This window comes from Triturus cristatus, chromosome 11, assembly GCF_964204655.1.
Source record: "Triturus cristatus chromosome 11, aTriCri1.1, whole genome shotgun sequence".
Lineage (NCBI taxonomy): Eukaryota > Metazoa > Chordata > Amphibia > Caudata > Salamandridae > Triturus > Triturus cristatus.
Genome location: NC_140594.1, coordinates 1,107,780,005 through 1,107,806,589, shown reverse-complemented (window position 1 = coordinate 1,107,806,589; position 26,585 = coordinate 1,107,780,005). Strand labels below are relative to the sequence as shown.

The 26,585-nt window shown below is 51.1% G+C and overlaps 1 protein-coding gene across 13 annotated transcripts in view; it reads left to right on the top strand.

The window, feature by feature from the left end:
* The window catches only part of LOC146786091 (eukaryotic translation initiation factor 4 gamma 1-like), a 1,219,153-nt gene that overhangs the window by 813,744 nt on the left and 378,824 nt on the right, over positions 1-26,585 (top strand). For all 13 annotated transcript variants that reach the window (XM_085635575.1, XM_085635572.1, XM_085635570.1 and 10 more), the window contains 3 exons: positions 1,390-1,626; positions 25,180-25,284; positions 25,726-25,885. In XM_085635575.1, the coding sequence (XP_085491701.1) occupies positions 1,390-1,626; positions 25,180-25,284; positions 25,726-25,885 (502 nt within the window). The remainder of the gene's footprint in view (positions 1-1,389; positions 1,627-25,179; positions 25,285-25,725; positions 25,886-26,585) is intronic.

Below are 26,585 nucleotides of genomic sequence, written 5' to 3'. Positions count from 1 at the left end.
AGAGCAGCAAGTGGCCTGGGGAAGCTCACAAAGGCATCAAGCCTTTTTAAAGCTTCCCCTTTGCGAACCCTGCCCATCCTGGGGCAGGAGGCCGGCACCTCGTCCCAGGACGTGCATTGTTTCAGGCCCCAGAAAGCTGCAGGCTCTCTGGGTCCAGAAACCGGTCTGGTGGTGGCAGCTGAAAGCAGCCACTCAGCCTGGACACTAGAGGTGGGTTAGTTTTGCAGCGGGCATCTCTAAGATGCAGTCTGTGTGCATTTTTCATTAAATCCCACACTGGCATCAGTGTGGGTTTAATGTGCTGAGAAGTTTGATACCAAACTTCAGTTTTCAGTGTAGCCAATATGGTGCTGTGAAGTTCGTAATGACAAACTCCTAGCACTATATACTCTTAATGGCAGCACTGCCCTTACAATGTCTAAGAATGGACTTGGATACTATAAGGGTACAGGGCTCATGCACCTGTACCCTCACCACTGGTATAGTGCACCCCAGAGCAGTCGGTTGTAGGCTTGGCACACAGCTGTGGGCCATGCATCGCTGTCCTACATGAAAGAAGAGAAGCAAGTTACACCGGGTCAGTGTACCGTGAGTACAGAAGCCCCCTTGCCCAACAACACAAGACCAAAGTCGCCTGTCCTTGTGCCTATGGGCTAAGGTCGTCATCGAGAAAGTTTAAGGTGCCCCGCTCTCGGGCCAGGCACTGAAACCTAAAGATCCGGCTTGAGTTGCCCCCATGCCAAGGCAAAATGTTCAGCGTTGAAACGTAGCATGTTGTGGTCACTATTCCACTGTTATCGAAGAGCAAATCTTTGGAGCTGAAGGGTTCGGAGTCGAAACGTTTGCCGAAAACAGCGACCAAAGACCACCAAAATAGCATTGGTCCAACGTTCCACCTTTGGATTCTAAACAGAAAGAGCTTGTTATACACCCAGACACTGGACATGTCCATGCCAAATTTCCTGATAGAAGGAAAATAGGCCTACAGGAGGATTACCACATTTCTCTGAAGATAAAAATGTGGGTGCTAACCCTTCACCACCATACATTCCACCTCCTTCACCCACTGAGCCAACTTACTCATCACACCCATGAATTCCCCTCCCATCACCTGACCCACAGGTTAGCAGGAACACAGTGCATATTCAATCAAACTTGTATCAGATACTAGGCAAAAAGTGTGTGGGGGAGTTACTACAAAAGAAACCCACTTTGCTACAATGTGTATTTATAGATGTGTATATATATATATTATGTATTTAGAATAACTTCTGTGTCAGACATGATTTTTAGACTAACACACGCAAGGTGATGGCAATAGAGAACTATTCTTAAAGCAGAATATTGTGACATTGTTTAGTTTCTAACCTTTATCTTTTTATTTCCCAGCCAGAGGAGAAAACCCGCCTTCATGATGAGTTGGAGTTGGCTCGAGACATGGCCAGGAGGCGGTCCTTGGGTAACATCAAATTCATCGGAGAGCTTTTCAAGTTAAAGATGTTGACTGAGGCCATTATGCATGACTGTGTAGTGAAACTTCTCAAGAACCATGATGAGGAGTCTCTGGAGTGCCTTTGCCGGCTCCTGTCCACCATTGGCAAGGACCTTGACTTTGAGAAAGCAAAGGTATTGTCACTCTCTACTCCCAGCACAGTGAGCTCCCCTTATTCCTATTTATTAATTTAGGCAGCTGGGGATGGTTCATGTCTTAGTTTCACCTTTCCACTCTGTTGCTTATTGCCTTATGTTTATGATGGTGGAATAGCAAATAATGTACTGTTAAATTATGTGATGCTGCTTGGAATCGTTTTTGTTTGAGATTTCCACTGAAACAGCCACCATGACCTCTACAACAAAGATGCCTCACCAGCAAGATGGTGATTTGCCTGTGTGAGAACGTGCCATCTTTCTTGCACGGTATGCCCCCACTTTTTGCTGAATTGCTGAATTGCTGATGTACTTTGACTGAGTGTGCCCTGGGCTCCTGTCAATCAGGTGCCCGGGGCCTGTGTTCCTTCCCTAAAACTGCATTGAAGCCTAAACCCAATTGGCATCTCTGGCCACATGTCAGCCCCTGGTAAATGGTACCATAGGTACCCAGGGCACTGTGACCAGAGAAGGCCTTTAAGGGCTGCAGCACTTATTGTGCCACCCTTAGAGGCCCTGTACCCTGACACAAACACACTGCCCTTGCAGGCTGAGTGTCTGGGTGTAGAACAAAACAGTTGACATGCCACACATCACTGTGTGCCATGCCCACAAACACACTGCCCTGGCATACCTCAGTCACCCCTCTAGCTGGGTGCCCTATGCCAATGGTGGGGGCGCAGGAGCCCTGTACCCCTACAGTACCCAGATCCATTCCTGGGCCCTGTAAGTGCAGTGCTGCCATAAGAGTATATGGTGCTGGGAGGTCGTCAACACAAACTCCACAGCATCATCATGGCGACACTGAAGACTGAGGTTTGGTATCAAACGTCTCAGTACATTAAACCCACACTGATGCCAGTGCGGGATTTAATGTAAAATGCACGACAGAGGGCATCTTAGACATGCCCCCTGAACCTAACCTACAATCCACGTACTGTCTGAGAGGCTGCCTAGGCTGCCACCCAGCAGACATGTTGCTGGACCCCTGGGTAGAGAAGCATCTGCTCTCCTGGGCCTGCAACAATGCACGTCCTGTGCGAAGTGCAAGGTCTCCTCTCCCAGGATGGGCAGGGGGAAGGTTCAAAGGCATGCTGCCTTTGTGAGCCTCCCCCAGACCACTTGCTGTACTCAGCAGCTGGTCTCCACCGGTTCTAGTCCCCACTCTGGCGGGAAAACCCAAGTGAGGAAAGGGGGTGTCCGAGCCTCTACCAACCCTCCCTCTCGGGTGGGGGAGGCGAGGTGAAGCACGTCCCCGGGGTCTCGCCATCTTGAAGATGGGAGTCCTACCCAATCAGGACTAGGCTACTCTTCCCCAAATCCCCCCCCCCCCCCCTTGCCCTTTACCTACCTGTAACTCCCCTAAATTTAGTATTTAGGGGAACCCTGAACCTTCCTTTCTCAGATCCCGAAACAAGCAAGAAGTAGACCTGCCGTGCAGCTGCTAACAAGAGGAAGACACCAACTGACTGGGCCCCAGCTCTAGAAAGACTCGAACCTGCTCCTGCTAAAACCCAGCGTCTCCTGTGGTCAGCAACCTTTAAAACCCTGGGGGACCTGACTGCCTTGTGACTCTAAAAGACTGGGACTACCATAAACAGTGGTTCTGCTCAAAGCAAGTAACAAACCCCTGGTGCCAGCCAGGAACCGCGACTCCTGCACACTCTGCACCCGCCAAGCCTGGACTGTGCCGGAGTGGACAAAGACCACAAGGACGTCCCGTCGGCGACTGTGACCAAGAATCCAGCAACCAAGGACCATCCTTGATGCTCCTGACGACGCCTGCAGCCTCAGAACCAGGGACCCCTCCAACCACTACCACCTGAGGGGTGGGGTTGGCAGAGGCTGGCACATTCCCTGTCCTTACTTGGGCTTTCCGGCCAGTCTTCCCACCAGAGTGGGGGTCCGAACCGGTGAGGGCCAGTTTGCTGTGTACAGCAAGTGGCCTGGGGAAGCTCACAGAGGCGGCATGCCTTTGAAGCTTCCCCCTGTCCATCCTGGGGGAGGAGACCTAGCACCTCGCCCAGGATGTGCATTGTTGCAGGCCCAGAAGAGCAGGGGCTCTCCTACCCAGGGATCCAGCAACATGTCTGCTATGTGGCAGCCGACCAGACGTGGATTGTAGGTTAGGTTTCATGGGGCATCTCTAAGATGCCCTCTGTGGTGCTTTGTACATTAAATCCCACACTGGCATCAGTGTGGGTTTAATGTGCTGAGGTTTGATACCAAACTTCTCCGTCTTCATTGTTGCCATTATGGTGCTGTGGAGTTCGTGTTTGACGAGCTCTCAGCACTGCACTTACAGGGCCCAGGAATGGACCTGGGTACTGTAGGGGCACAGGGCTCATGCTCCTGTGCCCACACCACTGGCATAGGGCACCCAGCTAGAGGGGTAGCTGATGTATGCCAGGGCAGTGTAGGTGGTGGGAATGGCACACAGGGATGTGTGCCATGTCGACTTTGTTTTGTCTTGTACCCAGACAATCAGCCTGCAAGGGCAGTGTGTGTGTGTGTGTTAGGGTACAGGGTCTCTAAGGGTGGCACAATGAGTGCTGTAGCCCTTAGAAGCCTTCCCTGGTCACAAGGCCCTGGGTACTTAGGGTACCATTTACCAGGGGCTGACATGTGGCCAGGGTTTGCCAATTTTGGGTTTGAGGATTTTATGGAAGGAACATAGGCCCTGGGCACCTGATTGGCAGGAGTCCAGGGCACACTCAGTCAAAGAACATTCAGCAAAAAGTGGGGGCATAGCATGCAAGAAAGATGGCACTTTCTCACATGTATTGCATACAAAAAGAGGGGGAACACACTCCCAACTGTTGCGTGGTATTGTTTTGTTCGCGATCTCCACACTCTACGCGACTCATCGGTTGAAATCTTCACATTCCGGTCGTCGACTAGGGCGTTTGGGCCTACCTGAGCTCCGGTCCTGGCTGATGGAAAGGACTTCATTTAAAAAGTGTTCTCGATGTGGGTCCAAGTTTCCGCACACCGATCTCCATTAGGTGTGCAACCTCTGCTTCTCCCCTGAACATGAGGCTCGACTGTCCGGCTTGCAAATCCTTCTGGTCGAAGACCATTTGAGACCGAAGGGCGAGGAGAACCATGGCACACTAGTCGACAGCAATCCCCGACGACATCTTCGAAGAAGGCATCTTTGTCCCAGAACAGCAGCACACCGAAGAGGGCCTCGTCAGCACCTCCGAAGCCGACGACTCAGATGTCGAGGACATCACTCCGGCACAGAGTGGGAGTGAGTACTGACCTCGTCCCCCACCCTCGCCGACACCGAAAAAGGCTTCGGTCACGCCTTCACCCTCGGACCTAGGCACGATAAGACACTGCTTCCCATACCTCGCTTTCGGGCCCGGTTAAGAAGCCCACCAAGCCTTTTTGCGGCTCGAGCCAGCCCGCCGTCGGTGCCGAGACACTCCTCCGCACCGGCGCCAATAAAGAAAATGGCCGCCTCTTCCTCCTCCGTGCCGAGCTCCACACCGAAGCACTCGGCGCCAAAGACGGGCACTGGCTCCTCGGCACCGTCCTCTGAGCCGAGCAAAAAATCTAAAGCCCTCGACACCCACACCTCTAAGCCGAAAGTCATCTCGGAGCCGAGGAAACAACCGGACTTGTCTAAGCCACACAGTTCAAAAGACTAGAAGGCTAAAAAAACCTACGGTTCCGACACCTTCGGTGCCGACGGATCGGCCATTCACGGGGGAACTATTATGGCCCAATCCACTACGAAAAACACTGGTCAAGGACCCTAAAACTGGACATTTGATGCTCCGCATCAGAGACCTCTGGACAAGCCTTCCCCAACTCCACCTCCAAAGAGAAGACACTTTGCTGCCTCCCCTTTGAGAATACCTTTGCCCCCTTCTCCACCTCCTCCCTCTCCTCCGCCACCTCATCATTCCCCCACACCCTCTCCGGATGAGGATGATGTCTACGATGACACGATGACACAGGGGACGGGCCCCATGACCAACCCACTGGGGACCCCACTCCTACAGGCTCCCCAGACCCATGGGACGACTGCAACATTCCAGACGTCCCTAACGTGTGTCCCCCCCCCCCCCCCCCCCCCCCCCTTGAAGATACAATGGGGTTTAACCAACTACTACATAGGGCTGCACACTACCACGGAGTTGATCTCCATACAGACCCCGTGGAGGACTTCCTCCTCTATACCTTTGATACCGCACACAAGACCACTTCCATCTTGCCGATGCTAAAAGGGGTTTTCGAGGCATATGATCTGCAGATCACACACTGTGCATAGATCACCATCTGGTGTTAGACCCGGATGTTGCAGTTTTTCTCTTAGAAAGTCTTTGGAAGTCACGAGGTCGGTGACTCCTCCTTTGGATCGTATTGCGCATTGGCTTCGGCTCCATCCTCAGATTGTTTTTTCCTGCCATCGGGCTCGGATGTGATCTTCGCGCTCTGGTTCCGAACAGTTTCCAGTTCTCTAACCGACGCGCAATCCTCACCCCTTTTCGCAGTATTGTTTCGACCGCGGCTCATCGATCAAGACCTTTTGATTCCAGTCGACGACCCCCCTCTCCCCCCCTCAACCCTCGATGGCATCGACAAAGGGTTCTGTCACCCCTTCGCTTCCGAGCCTAGGCACGACCAAGAATACTGCTTCCCACACCGCACCTTCGGGACCGGTAAAGAAGCTCATTAAGCCTTCCGGCGGCTCGAGTTCGAGCCAGCCCACCGTCGGTGCCGAGAAACACTCCTCCGCACAGAAAATGGCTTCCTCCTCAGCACAGAGCTCCATACCGAAACACTCGGCACCGAAAACCAGTACCAGCTCCTCGGTACCGACACCGTCCCCGGAACCGACCAAGAAACACAAGGCCACCGACACCCATATCTCGAAGCCGAAAACCATCTAGGAACCGAGTAACCAACCAGCCCTTTCCAAGCCGCATAGTTCGAAACAGCGGACTCGTGCAGACTCCAAAACAAAAAAAACAACGGCCCGATGCCTTCTCTCTGAAGAACTTTTTACACCTGATCCATTGCAAAAAACACTGGTCAAGGATCTTAAAACCAGACATTTGATGCTCAGCATCAATAAGAGACAGCTGGACAAGCCTGCCCCAGCTCCACCTCCAAAGAGGAAAGACTTTGCTACCTCCCCTTTGTGAATACCTTCGCCACCTCCTCCACCCCCTCCACTTCCCCCTCCCCCTCCCCCCACGTCATAATTCCCCCCACCCTCTCCGGATGATGACAATGATGATGTCTATGACGACGCCACTCCTCCAGGCTCCCCAGACCAATGGGACGACTATAATATTCCTGACATTCCTAACGTCCGCAGAATGATCTCTACACTTCGAGACCATCCCCACCAGAAGACTCATTGGGGTTCAACCACCTACTCCAAAGGGCTGCACACTACCACGGTGTGGATCATCATATCGACCCCGTGGAGGAGGACTTCCTCCTTGATACTTTCGACACCACACATAGGACCACCTCCATACTGCCCATGCTCAAAGGAGTTATCAAACACGCGCCGGAGGTTTAAAGACCCAGTCAGAGCCAGGGTCATTAACCCTCGCATAGACAAATACAAAGGCGCCCCTACAGATCCTCCCTACATCAGAGGGCCAGCACCACTAGATTCCCTAGTAGTGTCTACGGCACGAAAGGGAGCAAACTCCCAAGCATCAGGCGAGGCACCACCACCACCTAACAGAGTCAAAACTCTTGGATGCATCTGGAAAGCGCACTGCATCCCAAGCTGCCAACATATGGCGCATTGCAAATACACAAGCGCTTCTTGCAAGATATGACAGGGCACATTATGACTAACTAGAAGCCATAATGCAACACCTCCCTGACAAATATAAAAATAGAGACAATGAGTTAATTCAGGAGGGCAAAACCATCACCAATACCTCCATCCGCTGTGCCCTAGATGCAGCTGACACCGCCTCCAGGGCAATTAACACCAGCATCCTCCTCTGCCGACATTCCTGGCGTAGGATTTCAGGTTTCAAACCAGAGGTGCAAGCTTACGTCCTCAACCACCCTTTTGACCAGGAACATCTGTTCGGCCCAAAAGTAGATGAGGCCCTGGAAAAAATGAAGGACACTGACACAGCGAAATCTATGGGAGCCTTACAATCGCACCCTCCCAGATGACCTTTTCGCCGCTCTTCCTTTCGAAGCACATCCAGAGGCTACTCCTCTGACACCGCTTCCACTTCCTATAAAACCCCTACCCAATCCACTTTTACAAGGGGTTACCAAAGAGGCAGTTACAGGGGCAACAATAACAAAGGCAGAGGCAAGACAAATACCTCACGCTCTGCCTCCACCCCTACCCAATGACTTCCCTCCACTCCCCCCAGGCCATTCCACTCCGGTCGGGGGCAGACTCCAAAATGTCCTTCCTGTCTGGACTACTATCACCTCAGACAAATGGGCATTCAAATAATTCGGTCAGGATACTGCCTCGAACTAACCTCTCCTCCCCTCCCTCGAACATTTCACCCAAACAACGCCCCATGTCAGGGGAACATTTAACATTACTAAAGCAGGGTAATCTCCCTCCTACAAAAGGGTGCGATAGAACCAGTACCTACCAACCAACAAAATATGGGAGTTTACTCCCTATATTTTCTCATACTAAAAAGGGACGACACGAAGGCCCATCCTAGACCTCAGACCCCTAAATCAATATATACACTCAGACCATTTCCACATGGTCACACTCCAGCAGGTACTTCCACTGCTCTCCCAGAACGACTTCCTGGCCACTTTAGACCTCAAAGACGCCTACTTCCATATTCCTGTTCACAACCCTCACAGGAGGTTTCTCAGATTTGTGGTGGACGGCCAACACTATCAATTCAAAGTGCTCCCCTTCGGAGTCACCACAGCACCACAGGTGTTTACCAAGTGCCTAGCGGTAGTGGCGGCACACCTGCGACGACAACACATTCATGTCTTCCCATACCTAAACGACTGGCTCATAAAAGCCAGCTCATACAACCAATGTGTACAACACAACCAAGCCACTATTCAATTACTTCATGACCTGGGCTTCACAATAAATCACATGAAGTCCCACCTGCAGCCATCCCACGTAAAGCCATACCTCGGTGCCACCATAGACACCGCGAAAGTGCTAGCCTACCCCAGTCCCGCCAGGATTGCAAGCATTCAGGCTCGCCGTGCCAAATTTCGGCCAGAACTCTTCCAGCTCGAGTGTTCATGCAACTAATAGGAATGATTGCTTCTTGCATAATCATAGTACCCCACGCAAGACTCCGGATGCGTCCTCTCCAAGAGTGCTTCGCATGCCAATGGAACCAGGCCCAGGGTCAACTGACAGATCTGGTGTTGGTAGACGGTCGTGCCCATCACTCTCTGCAGTGGTGGACCACCACAAACCTTTCCAAAGGGTAACCGTTCCTGGACCCGGTTCCTCAGATAGTATTGACAGCAGACACATCGCTCTCCGGCTGGGGAGCTCACCTACTACAACACACCATGCAGGGTAGGTGGACACCTCAACAAAAGTTACTCCACATCAACCATTTGGAGTTACTAGCCATATTCCTAGCCTTAATAGTATTTCAAAAACCTAGATCAGGCAAGACTGTCTTAGTCCGCACCAACAAAATGACAGCCATGTATTGCATCCAGAAACCAGGCGGGACACACTCTGCAGCTCTCAACTTGCACAGAGCATATGGAGATGGGCCATACCCCAAAAAAATCTTTCTCCTAGCCCAACATGTCCCAGGAGTCCAAAACACTATGGCCGATCTGCTCAGCAGACAAACACAACAGATCCACGAGTGGGAACTCCATCCTCAAGTTCTTCACCCGTACTTTCAAATGTGGGGGCATTGTGAGAAAGTGGCTCTGTATATACTGTTCCCAAATAGGTGCAGGGTGTACAGAGTCCACAGTCCCCAGGGGTCTTGCAGAGGCTAAAGTTAGATATAACCTTACTCTCTAAAGTGGTAGCCTGGTCGAGCAGTAAGGCAGTTTCAGAGGACAGTGTAAAGCATTTGTTGTACATGCTCAGCCAGCAAATCTTCTCACTCACTCAATAACTGAACTCTAGGCCAATGGTTTATATATAAAAAAATATATGCTTGTTTTATTTTAGAACCAACACTTGGCATTAAAATATACTTTCTCAGAATGAGATGCTTTATATAAATAGTTTTGCAATATGCAATTGAGTTTTGTAAACAGTTACAAGTGGTTGCAATAGGCAACACTATTTTAAACACAACAATGTATTGAGCTCAATGGAAATTTTAAGTTATTTGCAACAGATTTCTTTTAGGATTACTTTTGGAATTCCAGGACTGGATCCTAGATTCAATCCTGGGTCAGTTCTTAGAATTAAGTGATGAAAGTCGACTTAATTACTGTGATGATTTTTAAACAATATTTACCTATTTCAAAAGTTGACACTTAGAAAATATTTCAGAGAAAACAGTCAATGATTCCCTATGGAAGAAAATTCAAGTTGCAGGTACAGTAGGTTCTCGTTACTTTTGTAATCCAGTACTGGGTACCTAGACTCAGTACTGGGACCTTTATCCAAAACGGGTAGGTAAGTAATTATGTTTTCAGATATTATACGATTTTTAAAGATTGCAGAAATTGACACTTAGAAGAAATATCACAGAAAAACAGTCAATGGTTTCCTATGGAAGAAAATTGAGTTACTGGTAAGTACAGTTGTAAGTAGTCAGTACTCGGCACCGAGCTGGGCTCCTGGTCACTTACTCAGGGCAAGTGGGGATGTAGGTTAGAATAGAGTTTTCACTGCCAGGGCCACTCGGGCGACTGGCTTCAGGGTGCTTTTGAGCCGTCGGGCGCTCAATTGGTTTCTATGGGAAATCTCCGGTTTGGAAAAAGACTGCAGGCTCTGGGACGAGGACTCTTCAGGTGCCACCACCACTTCCAGAGGTAAGTTGGGTAGTTTGGAGGATAGGTAGGTACCCCGGGATTGGGCACTGAGGGCCGTGGGGCGCCTGGTGCAGGGGTGCCTTTTGACGTCGGAAATCTTACCCTCTTCTTGATCGCGGTTGGGCTGGCACTCTGTTCCGAGGCTGCAAGCTTCTTCAGGATAGTCGAGGGGGGTCCTTGGGTGCCGGACTCTGGGTCACAGTCGCCGTGGGGTCGTCCTCGTGGGTTTAGTTCACTCCGGCACCGGCCAGGCTTGGCGGGTGCAGAGTGGGCTGGGATCGCGGTTCCGGGCTGCTGCCAGGGGTGAAAGGTCGGTTCTGAGTAGAGCCTCTACTCATGGGAGTCCCAGGGGATCAGAGTTCAAAGGTAGCCAGGTCCTCCGGGGTTTCTGAGGTTGCAGGCCACAAGAGATGCCGGGTTTGGAGCAGGAGCAAGTCCGTGGTCGACAGGCCGGTAGGGCTGGGGCCAAAGCAGTTGGTGTCTCCCTCTCCTTTGCAGCTGCAGGGCAGGTCTTCTTTTCTTCTCGCTCTTCTTGTAGTTTCGGAATCTGGGGAAGGAAGGTTCAGGGTGCCCCTAAATACTAGATTTAGGGGCGTTACAGGTAGGTGAAGGCCAAGGACCAATGGGTCCTTGTCCTGGGGTGGATACACCCCCTATCCTGCCCCTCTCCTGTGGGAGGGGGGCAGTAGCCTAATCCTGATAGAGTAGGGCCTCCCATCTTCAAGATGGCGAGAGCCCGGAGATGTGCTTCACCTCGCCTCCCCCACCTGAGGGGTGGGGTGGGCAGGCTGGCACATCCCCTGTCCTTGTATGGGGTTTCCGGCCAAGCTTCCCGCCAGAGTGGGGGGTTGCAGTGGCCTGGGGAAACTCCTAGAGGCGGCAGGCCTTTCAAGATTCCCTTTGCTCATCCTGGGGGAGGAGATCTATCACCTCACCCAGGATGTGCATTGTTGCAGGCCCGGGAGAGCAGGGGCTCTCCCACCCAGGGGTCCAGCAACGTGTCAGCTGTGTGGCAGCCTCAGAGCAGACGTGGATTGAAGGTTAGCTGTAGGAGGGCATCTCTAAGATGCCCTCTGGGGTGCTTGGTACATTAAATCCCACACTGGCATCAGTGTGGGTTTAATGTGCTGAGAAGTTTGATACCAAACTTCCCAGTCTTTAGTGTTGCCATTATGGTGTTGTGGAGCTCGTGTTTGACGAGCTCGCAGCACCATGTACTCTTAAATGGCAGCACTGCACTTACAGGGCTCAGGAATGGACCTGGGTACTGTAGTGTACCCAGGTCCTGCTCCTGTGCCCACACCATGGGCATAAGGCACCCAGCCAGAGGGGTGACTGACATATGCCTTGGCAGTGTGGGTGTTGGGCATGGCACACAGAGATGTGTGCCATGTCGACTCTTCATTTTGTCCTGCACCCAGACACTCAGCCTGCATTTACTAGGGGCTGACATGTGGCCAGGGTTTGCCAATTTGGAGTTTGTGTTTTTTAAGGAAGGAACATAGGCCTTAGGCACCTGATTGGCAGGAGTCCAGGGTACACTCAGTCAAAGTACATTCAGCAATTTAGCAAAAAGTGGGGGCATACCATGCAAGAAAGAGGAAACTTTCTCACACAGACGCAACATGGTGCACTCCTCGACCTCCGCTCCAGTCGACATCTTCGGGGACGACGTCGAAGCTCCCGGACAGCAGAACATCGAAGAAGAGGACGACTACCTCGTCAGTGCTTCCGAGGCCGTCGACTTAGATGTGGAGGACATCACCCCGGCGCAGAGGGTCGTGAGTACAATACCCCCTCCCACACCCAAAAAGGCTTCGGTCACACCTTCGCCTTCGGGCCTAGGCAAGACCAAGGATACTGCTTCTCACACCCCACCTACGGGCCCAATAAAGAAGCCTATTAAGCCTTACGGCAGCTCGGGCTCGAGCCAGCCTACCAGCGGTACCGAAAAACACCCTTCGGCACCGAAGAAAAGATCGGCCTCCACACCGAACCCAGCACCAAAGCCTTCGGTGTCGAAACCTACCCTTCCGGTGCCGACCAAACATCACAAGGCCCTCGGCACCGACACTCCCGTGCCGAAACCTTCTTCGGCACCGACCAAAAAATCGGAGGTCCCAAAGAAGCACGGTTTAGACAAACCTAAAAAGCCGTCGGCCCCGAAAACTTCGGCGCCGACCGAACAACCAGTGTCGCAAGAACTTTTCACACCGGATCCTCTGCAAAAGACACTTACCAAGGATCCAAAAACTGGACATTTGACACTGTCTTCAAAAAAGACACTTGGACAAACCAGCTCCACCTCCAAAGAGGAAGGACACTGCTACCTCCCCTTTCAGAGTGCCTTCCCTACCTCCTCCACCCTCCCCACCTCCACCCTCTCCACCCCTGCCTCATCGTTCTCCAACCTTGTCTCCAGTCCCAGACGATCTAGGAGACCCTTAGTTCGAGGCATGTGGGCTGCTGAATTCATATCTGTGCATAGATCGCCGCCTAGTGTTGGGTCCGGATGTTTGCACGTTGTTGTCCTGGAAGAGTCTTCGAAGTATCCTGGGATAGGTGACTCCTCCCCTGGACTACAGTGCGCATGGGCATCCTCTCCATCCTCAGATTGTTTTTTTCCGCCATTGGGTTCGGATGTGCTTATCTTGACTCAAGTTAGGAAAAACTTTTTCCAGGCCAAAAGGCCTTTAGTTCGCGTCGGTACTGTTCCCGATCGGTATCGATAGTATCTTTGTTAGTTTACTAACTTCCAGAACCAACTTTTTCGCATCTTACCCGACCATCGACCCGACATCGACGATGGAATCGAGGACACCATTCAAGCGGTGTCCTGTATGCAATGCGAAATATCCCCACATCTACGTCCATCCGGTGTGCAACAAATGCCTTTCACCGGATCACGACGAATCTACATGTATGGCCTGTGCCCGATTTCGATCCAAGAAGACTCTCCGAAATCGACGAGCGGCGAGACTCGAGGCGCAGCAAGCGGCACCGGCACCGGCCCGGGCCGACATCTTCAGCGCCGAGACCGAAGATGTCGAAGAAGTGGAGAACCTACCCTCCAGTCCCGCTTCCGAACATGACTCCGGATCGGAAGACGTCGACGAAACACTCTTTCGCAGAGATTAAGACAACACCGAGGTAGGAGACTACAATGAGGCCTTAGGGGCCGAAGAGAGTAGCTCCGGTGACGAGCAAGGCCTACCCGTACAGACTGAGGAAATCCCAGTGCAACAATCTATGGCTCCGGTCGAGGGATCGCCTTCGGGCCTTACCCAAGACCTATCCCGCAGTTCTTCGGGCCCGGCCTCGGACATTCAGCGGCAGCCATTAATGCCCAAACCGGCTGGTTTCCCTTCTTCGAAACCGAAACCAAAAGCTGTATTGGTTCAATCGAAACCGAAAGTGGCGCTGGTCGGATCGAGGCCCTCCACACCTTCGACGCCAGCAAAACCCGTCGGCACCGAGCGCAACGAACGAGACTTCGGTGCCAAGCTTGAAGCGGCCGACGTCTGAGTCGACATACGGAAAAAGACCTTCGGTGCCACCAAACCTACTCGGCTCCCGGCACCGACGCAATCGGCTCCGACCCCAAAGGTCAAACTGCCTGCTGCGTCTCCCACCGCTTCGACGGCACCACCAAAGCCACACTCATTTAAGACGTAGACGGACATTCCCGTCCCTCGACTCGATGACTCACTGGCGCCGAAGAAGTCCACGCCCGCCTCTACAGAACCGGTCAGCGCAAAGAAATCGAGGGCACTCCAGGTGCGACCCGTTGCTGCGCAACGCACCAAAAACAAAACGGTCCTCCAGGACACGTCGGGCTCCGAGCCGATAAAAACTCCAACAGCCTCTTCGGCACCAGCCAACATTACTTTTGGCCTGCCACCATCCACGGCCCCGAAACTGTTACAAATCAGGACACGGGTCACCCACACCACGATCGCGCCTGCCGAACGCTCTGCGGAGACGTCTCCATCGCATCTCACCGACACCGGCAGGATGATTATCCACAAAAGGAGAATAACTTCTGAGCCAGCTTTGGACTCCTTCCGGATCCCACTTAAGAGAAAGCTGCCAGTGGCTTCGGAACCAGTTCTTTACGGACCTTTCCATTCACCCTACCAGGATCCACAATCCTTCTCTCCCACACACTCCGACACGGAGGCTTTGGAGGACTACATGTGTGACCAAGTCTCCTACCCCGGAGAGATGGACCCTGAAGGCCAACAGGAGCCTGATCAAGCTTTGGATGACCCTGTAGACCCAGGTGCACCTATGGATGCACAGGACCCGCAACTCTATGGAGCAAAAACATCTCCCACAGAGGACACTGCCGCGTTCAACGCTCTAATTGAACGTGCTGCGGCCAATCATGGGGTGCAACTTCACTCTGACACCATCGAGGACGACTTTCTCATGGATACTTTCGCATTCTCAGAAAGGAATATAAAGACTCTGCCCATGTTAAAGGGGGTCCTCAAACCAGCAAAGGACATCTTCAAGGAACCCACCAGGGCAAGAGTGATAAACCCCAGGATCGACAAGAAATACAGATCAGCGCCTGGGGACCCTACTTACATTAGAGGCCAGTTACCTCTGGATTCCATTGTCGTTGCGAATGCTCGCAAGAGGGCACACTCGCAAACAGGTGACGCTCCTCCCCCGGACAAAGAGTCCAAGGTGCTGGAGACCTCTGGCAAACGGGTTGCCGCCCAGGCAGCTAACATATGGCGCATTGCCAATACTCAAGCGCTCCTCGCTCGCTACGATCAAGCTCACTACGACACATTAGAGCAACTACTCCAACATCTCCCTGACCAATTCAAAGAAGGTGCAGAGATCCTCATCAGGGAGGGACAACTGCTCACAAATGCATCCATTAAGTGTGCACTGGATGCCGCAGATACAGCTGCCAGAGCCATAAACACTAGCGTCATGTTGCGACGACACGCCTGGTTGCGAATCTCCGGATTCAAACCGGAGGTACAAAATAACATCCTCAACCAACCTGTCAACCCAGACTACTTATTCGGGCCGGAGGTTGACACCACCCTAGAGAAAATAAAAAAGGAGACACACACTGCAAAGTCCATGGGGGCCCTACAAACGCAGTCCTTTCGGAGCGGCTCCTTTCGTCGCCCCGGAAATAGAGGAGCAGGTAGAGGACAGGGGTCACAGCAAACATACAACAAGGGCAACACGCAAAACACCTACGATAAAAACACCCGGGGTGGATATCGTGGCTCCAGCACAAAGGGCAGAGGACGCGGCTACGGCAACACCAGGTCCTCCCCCAAGAACAAGCAGTGACGCCCTCTCCCTTCCTCCCGACCACATAACACCTGTCGGGGGAAGGCTACAAAGGTTCCTGTCCACGTGGAACTCCATCACCACGGACAGGTGGGTCAAAGATATTGTCAAATACGGTTACTGCCTAGAATTAACCTCAACTCCACCCACAATACCTCCAAAAAACCGTCCGATGTCCTCAGAGCACTTAACGCTCTTACAGCAGGAGGTGCAAAGTATGCTACTAAAAGGCGCAATAGAGGTCGTACCCGTCCACGAGCAAGGTACGGGGGTGTACTCCCTGTACTTTTTAATACCGAAAAAGGACGGGTCACTCAGACCTATATTAGACCTGAGACCCCTGAACCAGTACATTCTTTCCGAGCATTTTCACATGCTCACTTTACAGCAAGTCCTCCCGCTGCTCAAGCAGGGAGACTTCCTGGCCACACTGGACCTCAAAGATGCGTATTTCCACATACCCATTCACCCCTCACACAAGAAATACCTCAGGTTCACTGTTCAAGGGCAGCACTACCAAATCAAAGTCCTCCCCTTCGGCGTGACAACAGCACCCAGGGTGTTCACAAAGTGCCTAGCTACTGTGGCGGCACATCTACGGAGGCAGCACATACACGTCTACCCTTACCTGGACGACTGGCTCGTTCAAGCGAAGTCAGCCCAGCAATGTGCCAGCCACATGTCCCGCACCATTCACCTCCTTCACAGTCTGGGTTTCTCACTAAATTACCCAAAATCCCATCTCCAGCCCGCACACGTACAACAGTACCTGGGTGCGACTATAGACACTCTGGCGGCCACAGCTCAGCCAAATTTAGTGAGAATCAACAGCATGCAAATGCTGATTTCCAAGTTCAAACCACAACACTCCCTTCCCGCGCGAGTGTTCATGCAGTTGATAGGCATGATGGCCTCCTGCATTTTCATAGTCCCACACGCGAGACTACATATGCGCCCGCTTCAGGAGTGCTTAGCACGTCAGTGGAATCAGGCTCAAGGACAGTTAAAAGACCTAGTGTTGGTGAGCGGTCGGGCATACAACTCTCTGCATTGGTGGAATCCACAAAACCTTTGCAAGGGCCGGCCGTTCCAAGAGCCTGTCCCACAGATAATACTGACGGCGGACGCGTCTCTCCAGGGATGGGGAGCTCATGTACTCCATTACACAGTGCAGGGACTATGGACAACACAATAAAAGAAGATGCACATCAACCTTCTGGAACTGATGGCAATCTTCCTAGCCATGAAGGCATTCAAAGTACATCTATGCAACAAGGTCGTGTTGATCCGGACGGACAACATGACCGCAATGTACTACATACAGAAACGGGGAGGAACACACTCTCCACAGTTCTCTCATCTGGCTCAGAGCATGTGGAAGTGGGCCATTCAAAGGAACATGTTCCTCATGGCGGAACACCTCCCTGGCAAGGACAACCAGATGGCGGATCTGCTCAGCAGACACAGCCACCAGATGCACGAGTGGGAGTTACACCCATCAGTACTCCAACCGTACTTCCAGCAGTGGGGTCATCCAGAGATAGACCTATTCGCGACAAGCGAAAACGCAAAATGCCAAAGCTTCGCCGCCAGATTCCCACATCCGCAGTCGCAGGGCAATGCGATATGGATGAACTGGTCCGGCAGATTTGCGTACGCTTTTCCCCCAGCGCCGTTGATACCGCTGGTGGCTCGCAAACTCCGACAACACTCCCTGACACTCGTCCTAGTTGCTCCCACGTGGGCACGCCAGCCGTGGTACACCACCTTCCTCGAACTTTCCGTGGTGCCGCATCAAAGGCTGCGGATCAAACCCGCGCATTTGACGCAGAACCATGGAGAGGTTTAGCACCCAGATCCGCAACAGCTGAACCTGGCGATCTGGCTCCTGAAGTCCTAGAGTATGGCTATCTCAACCTGCCACCTGACTGTATGGACATCATCAAGGAGGCCAGGAGGCCCACTACCAGAGCTTGCTATGCAGCCAAATGGAAAAGGTTCGTCATTTACTGCGGTAATAATGACATCAACCCGCTGGACGCATCCATCCAAAACATCATCTGTTACCTCTTACACCTATACCGATGCAATCTGGCGTACACCTCTATACGTGTCCATTTGACCGCAATATCAGCCTATCTGCAAACCAGGCAGCACCTCTCTCTATTCAGAGTGCCTGCCATCAAAGCATTCTTGGAAGGACTCAAACGGGTCATTCCACCTAGTCACCCACCGGCTCCAATGTGGAACCTCAACTTGGTCCTCACACGCCTGAAGGGTCCACCCTTTGAACCTCTACACTCATGCAAGATTCAATTCCTTACCTGGAAAGTGGCCTTCCTTGTAGCGATCACTTCCCTAAGAAGAGTTAGTGAACTCCAGGCACTAACCGTTCAAGAGCCATTTATACAGGTTCACGCCAACAGGGTCGTACTACGTACCAACCCCAAATTCATGCCCAAGGTAATATCGCAGTTCCACATGAATCAGACTATTGAACTGCCCGTTTTCTTCCAAAACCCACAAACTGTTGCAGAAAGGGCACTACATACACTAGATGTACGGAGGGCCCTCATGTACTACATCGGCAGGACTAAACCCTTCAGGAAGACAAAACAACTGTTCGTTGCCTTTGCCCCACACCACAAAGGTAACGCCATCTCCAAAGCAGGGATAGCCAGATGGATAGTTAAGTGTATTCAAATCTGTTATCAAAAGGCAAAACGCACATTAACTATTCCACCACGAGCCCACTCAACACGTAAGTTGGGGGCTTCCATGGCCTTCCTAGGAAATATTCCCCTGCATGATATATGCAGAGCAGCCACATGGTCCACTACACACACATTTACAAAACACTATTGCGTAGATGTGCAGTCAAAACAGCAGGCAGCTGTAGGACAGGCTGTTCTCAAAACACTTTTTCAGACCGCTGCAGCTGGCACGGGTAGCCGCCGCCAATAGAGGGCACTGCTATGTATTCTATGCACAGATATGAATTCAGCAGCCCACATGCCTCGAACTGAATATGCTACTTACCAGTATGCATCTGTTCTTGGCATGTAGGGCTGCTGACATTCATATCGCCCTCCCTCCTCCCCGGCGCCTGTCGCAGCTGCAGCTCTCAGAATTACTGTATAGCATGGTCATCACTTTCTGTATCTACTCCATCACTGCCACAATGGCGAAAAACAATCTGAGGATGGAGAGGATGCCCATGCGCACTGTAGTCCAGGGGAGGAGTCACCTATCCAAGGATACTTCGAAGACTCTTCCAGGACAACAACGTGCAAACATCCGGACCCAACACTAGGCGGCGATCTATGCACAGATATGAATGTCAGCAGCCCTACATGCCAAGAACAGATGCATACTGGTAAGTAGCATATTCATTATTGCAACCAACTGTTTACAAAAATCCATTGCTTATTGCAAAAGTATTTATATTCAACCTCTCATTCTGAGAAAGTATATTTTTATTCCCTTTGTGGTTCTAAAAATAAAACAAGCATATATTTTATATATATATAAACCATTGGCCTAGAGTTCAGTTATTGAGTGTGTGAGACCTTTTGCTGACTGAGTGTGCACAACAAATGCTTTACACTGTCCTCTGGTACTGCCTTACTGCTCGACCAAGCTACCACTTTAGAGAGTAAGGTCATACCTAACTTTAACCTCTATCAGCCCCTGGGGGACTGTGGACTCTGTACACCCTGTACCTATTAGGGAACAGTATATACAGAGCCACTTTCTCACATACAGTTGTAAGTATTTTTCAGAGTCAGTGCTGGGCACCAAGATCCATCATTGGGAGCTCACCGAAGAGCAGGTAAGTATTTTTGTTTTCGTTACTCGGCTGATTTTTGGTGAATATTTTAATTTTTGAAAAGTCCACACTTAGAAGAAATTTCAGGAAAAGCCAGTCAATGTTACCCTATGGAGAAAATTGAATTATCGGTTTAAAGGTAAGTACTCGACTGGCAGAGTTAAGGTTCTGGGCAGAGACTCAGGGGTCTCCCAGGGTCAGGTAGGTACAGTTGGTTCACCCTCAGCGGCACAAGGGCCCAATGTTATCCTATGAGAGATAGGGGCGCCTTGGTTGGTGGCTGCTGACTAGCAGGCCACGCGTCTGTGGGAGCTGGGCTCCTGGTCACTTACTCGGGAAGTAGATAGGTGTAGAGGTTGCACTACCAGGACCACTCGGCGGCTGGGTGCAGGGTGCTTTTGAGCCTTTGGGCGCTCAATTGATTTCAATGGGAAATCTCCGGTTTAGAAAGACTGCAAGCTCGGGGACGAGGATTTTTCAGGTGCCACCACCACTTCGAGAGGTAAGTTGGGTAGTTGGAGGATAGGTAGGTACCCCGGGATTGGGCACAGGGGGCGCCTGGTGCAGGGGTGCCTTTTGGTGTCTGGAAATCTTACCCTCTGTTGATCTCGGTTGGGGGGGACACCTTGTTCTGAGGCTGCAGGCTTCTTCAGGAGTGTCGAGGGAGGTCCTTGGGTGCCAGACTCTAGGTCAGTCGCCGTGGGGTCGTCCTCGTGGTCTTTGTTCACTCCGGCACAGGCCAGACTTCGCTGGTGCAGTGTGTGCTGGGTTTGCGGTTCCGGGTTGCTGCCAGGGATTAGAAGTAGGTATTGAGTAAAGCCTCTACTCATGAGTCCCAGGGATTTAGAGTCAAAAGGTAGCCAGGTCCTCCGGGGTTTGTGAGGTTGCTGGCCACCAGAGATGCCGGGTTGGAGCAGGTTCGAGGGTCGACAGGCCGGTAGGGCTGGGGCCAAAGCAGTTGGTGTCTTCCTCTTCTTAGCAGCTGCAGGGCAGGTCTAATTTCTTCTAGCTCTTCTAAGGATTTTGGAATCTGGGGAAGGAAGGTTCAGGGTGCCCGTAAATACTAGATTTAGGGGCATTACAGGTAGCTGAAGTGCAGGGACAAATGGGTCCCTGCCCTGGGGTGGGTACACCCCCTATCCTTCCTCTCTCCTGTGGGAGGGGGGCAGTAGCCTAGTCCTGATTGGGCAGGGCTTCCCATCTTCAAGATGGCGAGAGCCCGGAGATGTGCTTCACCTCGCCTCCCCCACCTGACGGGTGGGGTTGGCAGGCTGGCACATCCCCTGTCCTTATTTGGGGTTTCCGGCCAAGCTTCCTGCCAGAGTGGGGGGGGGGGTTGCAGTGGCCTGGGGAAGCTCACAGAGACGGCATGCCTTTGATGCTTCCCCCTGCCCATCCTGGTGGAGGAGATTTAGCACCTCGCCCATGATGTGCATTGTTGCAGGCTCAGGAGAGCGGGGGCTCTCCTACCCAGTGGTCCAGCCACATGTCTGCTATGTGGCAGCCTAGGCAGCCTCAGTCCAGACGTGTATTGTAGGTTAGGTTTCAGGGGGCATCTCTAAGATGCCCTCTGGGGTGCTTGGTACATTAAATCCCACACTGGCATCAGTGTGGGTTTAATGTGCTGAGAAGTTTGATACCAAACTTCTCAGTCTTCAGTGTTGCCATTATGGTGCTGTGGAGTTCGTGTTTGACGAGCTCTCAGCACCATGTACTCTTAAATGGCAGCACTGCACTTACAGTGCCCAGGAATGGACCCGGGTACTGTAGGGGCACAGGGCTTCTGCGCCCACACCATTGGCATAGGGCACCCAGCTAGAGGGGTGGCTGATGTAAGCCATGGCAGTGTAGGTGATGGGCATGGCACACAGGATGTGTGCCATGTCGACTTTGTTTTGTCTTGCACCCAGACACCCTGCCTGCAAGGGCTGTGTGTGTGTGTATACAGGGCCTCTAAGGGTGGCACAATGAGTGCTGCAGCCCTTAGAGGCCTTCCCTGGTCCAAGGCCCTGGTTACCATTTACCAGGGGCTGACATGTGGCCAGGGTTTGCCAATTTGGGTTTTGTGTTTTTAGGGAAGGAACATAGGCCCTGGGCACTCAAAGTGCATTCAGCAAAAAGTGGGGGCATACCATGCAAGAAAGATGGCACTTTCTCACACAATGCACTATGGATGAACTGGTCAGGGATATTTGCTTAGGCTTTTCCGCCTCTCCCACTGATTCAGTTAGTGTTTCGGAAACTTAAACAAGCGTCCCGGACACTAATCCTAGTTGCTCCTACATGGGCACGTCAACCATGGTTCACTCTATTGGAACTCCAGGTAGTTCCTCATGAGAAACTACGTCTTACACCCAATCTTCTCACACACAGCCATGGAGACGTAAGACACCCAGACCCCAGTCAACTCAACCTGGCGATCTGGCACCTGAAGTCTTAGTTTGTTTTATCTTAATCTACCGCCAGACTGTATGAATATCATCAAAGAAGGTAGACCTCCTACCACAAGAGCCTGCTATGCTACAAAGTGGAAGCGGGTTGTGATTTACTGTTATAACTACATCAACTTGCTTGATGCTTCTGTCCCAAACATATGCTATTTGATACATCTACAACGTTCCAATTTAGCATCCACATCCATATGTTTACATCTAGCTGTATACCTACAAAATAGACATCTATCTCATTTTAGAGTACCTGTCATTAAAGCGTTAATGGAAGGAATCAAAAGTGGGAAATCTACCCATAGATGACATATGCAAAGCTGCAACATGGTCTAACTATTTCAGACCAGTGCAACAGATACATGTTAGCCACTGCTTTGGGAGATAACTGCTATATAGTCTATGCATAGCATATGATTTACAGCTCATATGCCTCGAACAGAAAATGCTACTTACCCAGTGTTGGAAACCCACTCCCACACTAGAAGGGGTGGTGGTGGTCTTCCGGACACACTGTGGTAGCTTGGCTCGAGTGGTCAAGAATCAGGCTCCGTGCTAAGCATACAACATACCCAAACAATAACCATGCGTGCATCCGTTCCAAAAACGACTCTACACCGTAAAAATTATGAAAATAACTTTCTCTTCTTTTTCTCTTAGTTGCTGATTGGAGAAAATAAATAACAATCACAATATACAAACTTTTTAGAAAGTGCAGGACAAATAAATACTGGCTTAATGATTCAATAAATAGGGGTGATCATAAATACTGAAGGCATAAATAAAAGTGCAATACAGACAGGCAATTAAATATTCTGAGGCAATAAATACTGTAACCAATAAATATTGTGCATCAATAAATACTGTGGACCAATAAATACAGTGGAACAATAAATAGGTTAAATACAATAAATACAGTGCCCCTAATAAATACTTAAAAGCTGACAGTGACACTCATGGATTCAGATCACTTTTGAATTCCTAAGGGCTGATTTGGCCCAGGCACAGCTTGTGGGGATGTGGAAGGCTTGGGGGTGTCTACTCCCTGGCTTGGTCAAGGCTGAGGCCTAAACTGAGGTAGATAAAGGGGGAAAATACCAGAGACCTGGCTCTCTCTCTCCACACAACTTCTCTAGTTTAGTCCCAGTTCACCCCTGGCACAGTCAGGTTGGTTCCAGCACCTCCCTAGCCCCTTAGAGCAGTCTCTCAGGTCTCCACAGGGCCTTAGGCGCCCTCTACTCCACTTACTGCCCTTTTTCTGATGCTCCGACGCCGCTGGAGTCGTATCGATGCCGTGAGGCGGTTCCGGTTCGATGTCGGCGGCCTCGGCACAATGTCAGTTCTTTGACGACGCCGGCAGGCGGATCCGGTCTCGATGTCAGCGGCCTCGGTTCGATCTCGACCTCCGATTCGATGGCGTCGGGCAGTCTTACTCGATGTCGACTTCGGGCGGCTCCGGTCCGATGGCGACCTCGGCTTCGATGACGTCGGCCGGCCTTGCCTCGATGTCGACTTCCGGCGGCTCCGGAGTGCGATCCTCACTCCCGACCTCCGTTGCTCCTCACAGGTTTCCGGCGACTCCGGAGTGCGACCTCCACTCCCGACCTCCGGCACGATTCTCACAGGTTCCGGCGACTCCGGAGTGCGATCCTCACTCCCGACCTCCGTTACCCTTCACCTCGGTCTCCGACGACTCCGGAGGGCGGACTTCACTCCTCCGATGACGCCGCTCACTCGACCTCGGGTGACTTCCTCCTCGACCTCTGGTATTCCTCACGACCTCTGACGGCGCCCTCTCTCGACCTCTGGCGGCTCCGGGTACGACGTCTGCTTTTCCAGTCAGCGCCGCTTCTCCACCTCGGGCTCCAGGTCTTAGGCTACTCGACGTCGGACTTCAGGGAAACCAGCTTCCAGGTCAGGATCTTGCTGTTCTCTTGTTTCTAAGGCCTGTTCCTGCTGTCCAGGTCCTCAGGAGGGTTTTTCTGACTTCTTCCCACACAGGGCTCTAGGCTGGGCTCCATCAGTAGGGACTAGTATCAAGGGTGGGTTTATGGACCCCACTCCAGGCACAAGTTTCCACCCCTGCTGCTTCACTCCTTCCTCCTTCAAGTTTGTGCTGCTCACTCTTCACCAGTCAGGTGCCAACTGCCAGCTCCAACTGCCAACTCTCTCTCTTAGCTTCCCAACATTCTAAACCGCCTCCAACTGTCACAGGGTTCTGGAATGTTCTGGAAGGTGCTAGCAGGTTCCAGTGGATGCTGGTGATGTCACAGTGGCCACCATTTTGTGCTCCAGGCCCTCAGACAGAAGTTTCAGGGGTAGCTAAAATGGCTCCCTGAATCTGCAGCAACACTAAAAAGTCTGGTGGTTCCCAAAAAGGAAAAATTCAAACAGGGTTTGAGGCAAAAGTGGGACAAAATAAATAATGATGAGGAGGGACCACCCAAAGGGCTGACAGGTCTAACACCCAGTATGCATCTGTTCTTGGCATATAGCGCTGTAGTCCTGTTCCCACCCACCTCCCCAGGTACCTATACCGGTTGCAGTAATATCTTACTGAGATACATGCATTCATGGACATCTCCTTTTATTACTCCTACTATCTTCATTATCATCCTCTGCGGGATAACAATCTAACAATGGAGTTGATGCCCATGCGCATTATCACCGAAAGGAGTAGTCACCTACCTCGTGACTGGAACGACTTCTTCGAAGAAAAGCAGTGCAAACAGCCGGACCAAACACTAGATGGCGATCTATGCATAGCATATGACTCTACAGCTCTATATGCCAAGAACAGATGCATACTGGGTAAGTAGCATTTTCCTTTTCACACTTTTCTCATGCACACACTTCCCCAATAAAGAGAAAGGAATCCTTAATGACGTGCAGTATTTTATACGGCCTACTATTTTATCAGTGATTATAATCGGGTCTGTTGTCTCCTCATGCATAGTGTCTTCTTTCTCACAGCCAAGAATGGATCAGTATTTTAACCAGATGGATAAGATCATCAAAGAAAAGAAAACATCTTCCCGAATTCGCTTCATGTTGCAAGATTTACTTGATCTGAGATTGGTAAGGATTGCTCTACCTTTTTATTAACAAAATTCTTGATGTAGGATGAACGTTGGCACACAAACTGCCATTTTAGTATCCAGCCATGACTTGCATGCCTTCAGACCTGGCCAAGAGTATATTCATTTTTTAAATGCAGCAAAGCTACCTAATGTGAGCTGTGCCAGCTGCTGCGAACACCTGGCCACCTGGCAAAGGGAACCTGCTCAAATGCAAAACACGAGGGATTTGGACGACCACCACTTAATTGTAGCAGAGATGTACCGGTGGCTGACTAGTGGTGGGTGTGGTGCATTGCTTCCGGAGCTGGAAGACCAGTACTTTATTTCTCGAATTGGGGTGTGATAAAGCAGATATTTTTAGATTCCCAAGTAGTGTCCAGTGTGCAAGCAATCATTGGGGGAAAAAAAGTGTCAGTTTTTTGTATCTTTTATTTTTTAGTGCAATTGGGTGCCCCGAAGAGGTGAACAAGGTCCTAAGACCATTGATCAAATACACAAAGAAGCTCAGATGGAAGAGCAACGGGAGGCCATCAAAGTGCATAATCTGATGTCTATCAAGCCTGATAAAAGGCGGGAACCTCCTGGGCGTCAAGGATCTGGTTAGTATACCTGTAGATTGCATTTCAGAATGTTGTCTAAAGGATTCTTTGATGCACGGATAGGAAAGCTGTCTATCACATAAAACTTGGAGGAAGCAATTTCCCAACACGAAGTCTGGAGACTGCATAAGTGACCTCTATTAAATTAACAATAAATGGATGCATGTCTAATCATGTGTGGCTGTAGATGCACATGCTTTGCATGTTCTTGTCATCCAGTGTTAAATCTGGATGTGCGCAAGTTTTTCTTCAAAGAAGTCGTTCAAGTTACTGAGGTAAGGTGACCAATAATGCATGTGGGCATCGACTCATTTGTTGGATTGTTTTTTTTTCTGCTGTCCGGTTTGGGCGTTATTACTGTGCTCCGGTTTAAGATAGTTTTTGGGATCCTTTCTGTGCGTAATCCACTTTTAAGCTTTGTATTGATTCGAATGAATTTCCTTCCTTGCGTAACGATGTTCGGAAGAAAACATGTGTCGGATCGACTCGCTTCGATTACAGCATTCGGGCTTTGCCTTTACCCTCACTGGTCTCAATCGATGATACTCTGCTGATCAAGCCCCAGCGCCTGTTCTTTACCAAAACCGGTACCATTGCGTCCACAATTGGCACACTTGGCCCACATATAAGTCCCGTTTAAAAGGTACCAGTGGTGCCAAGGGCCTTGTGACCATAGAAGGTCCCTTAGGGCCGCATCATG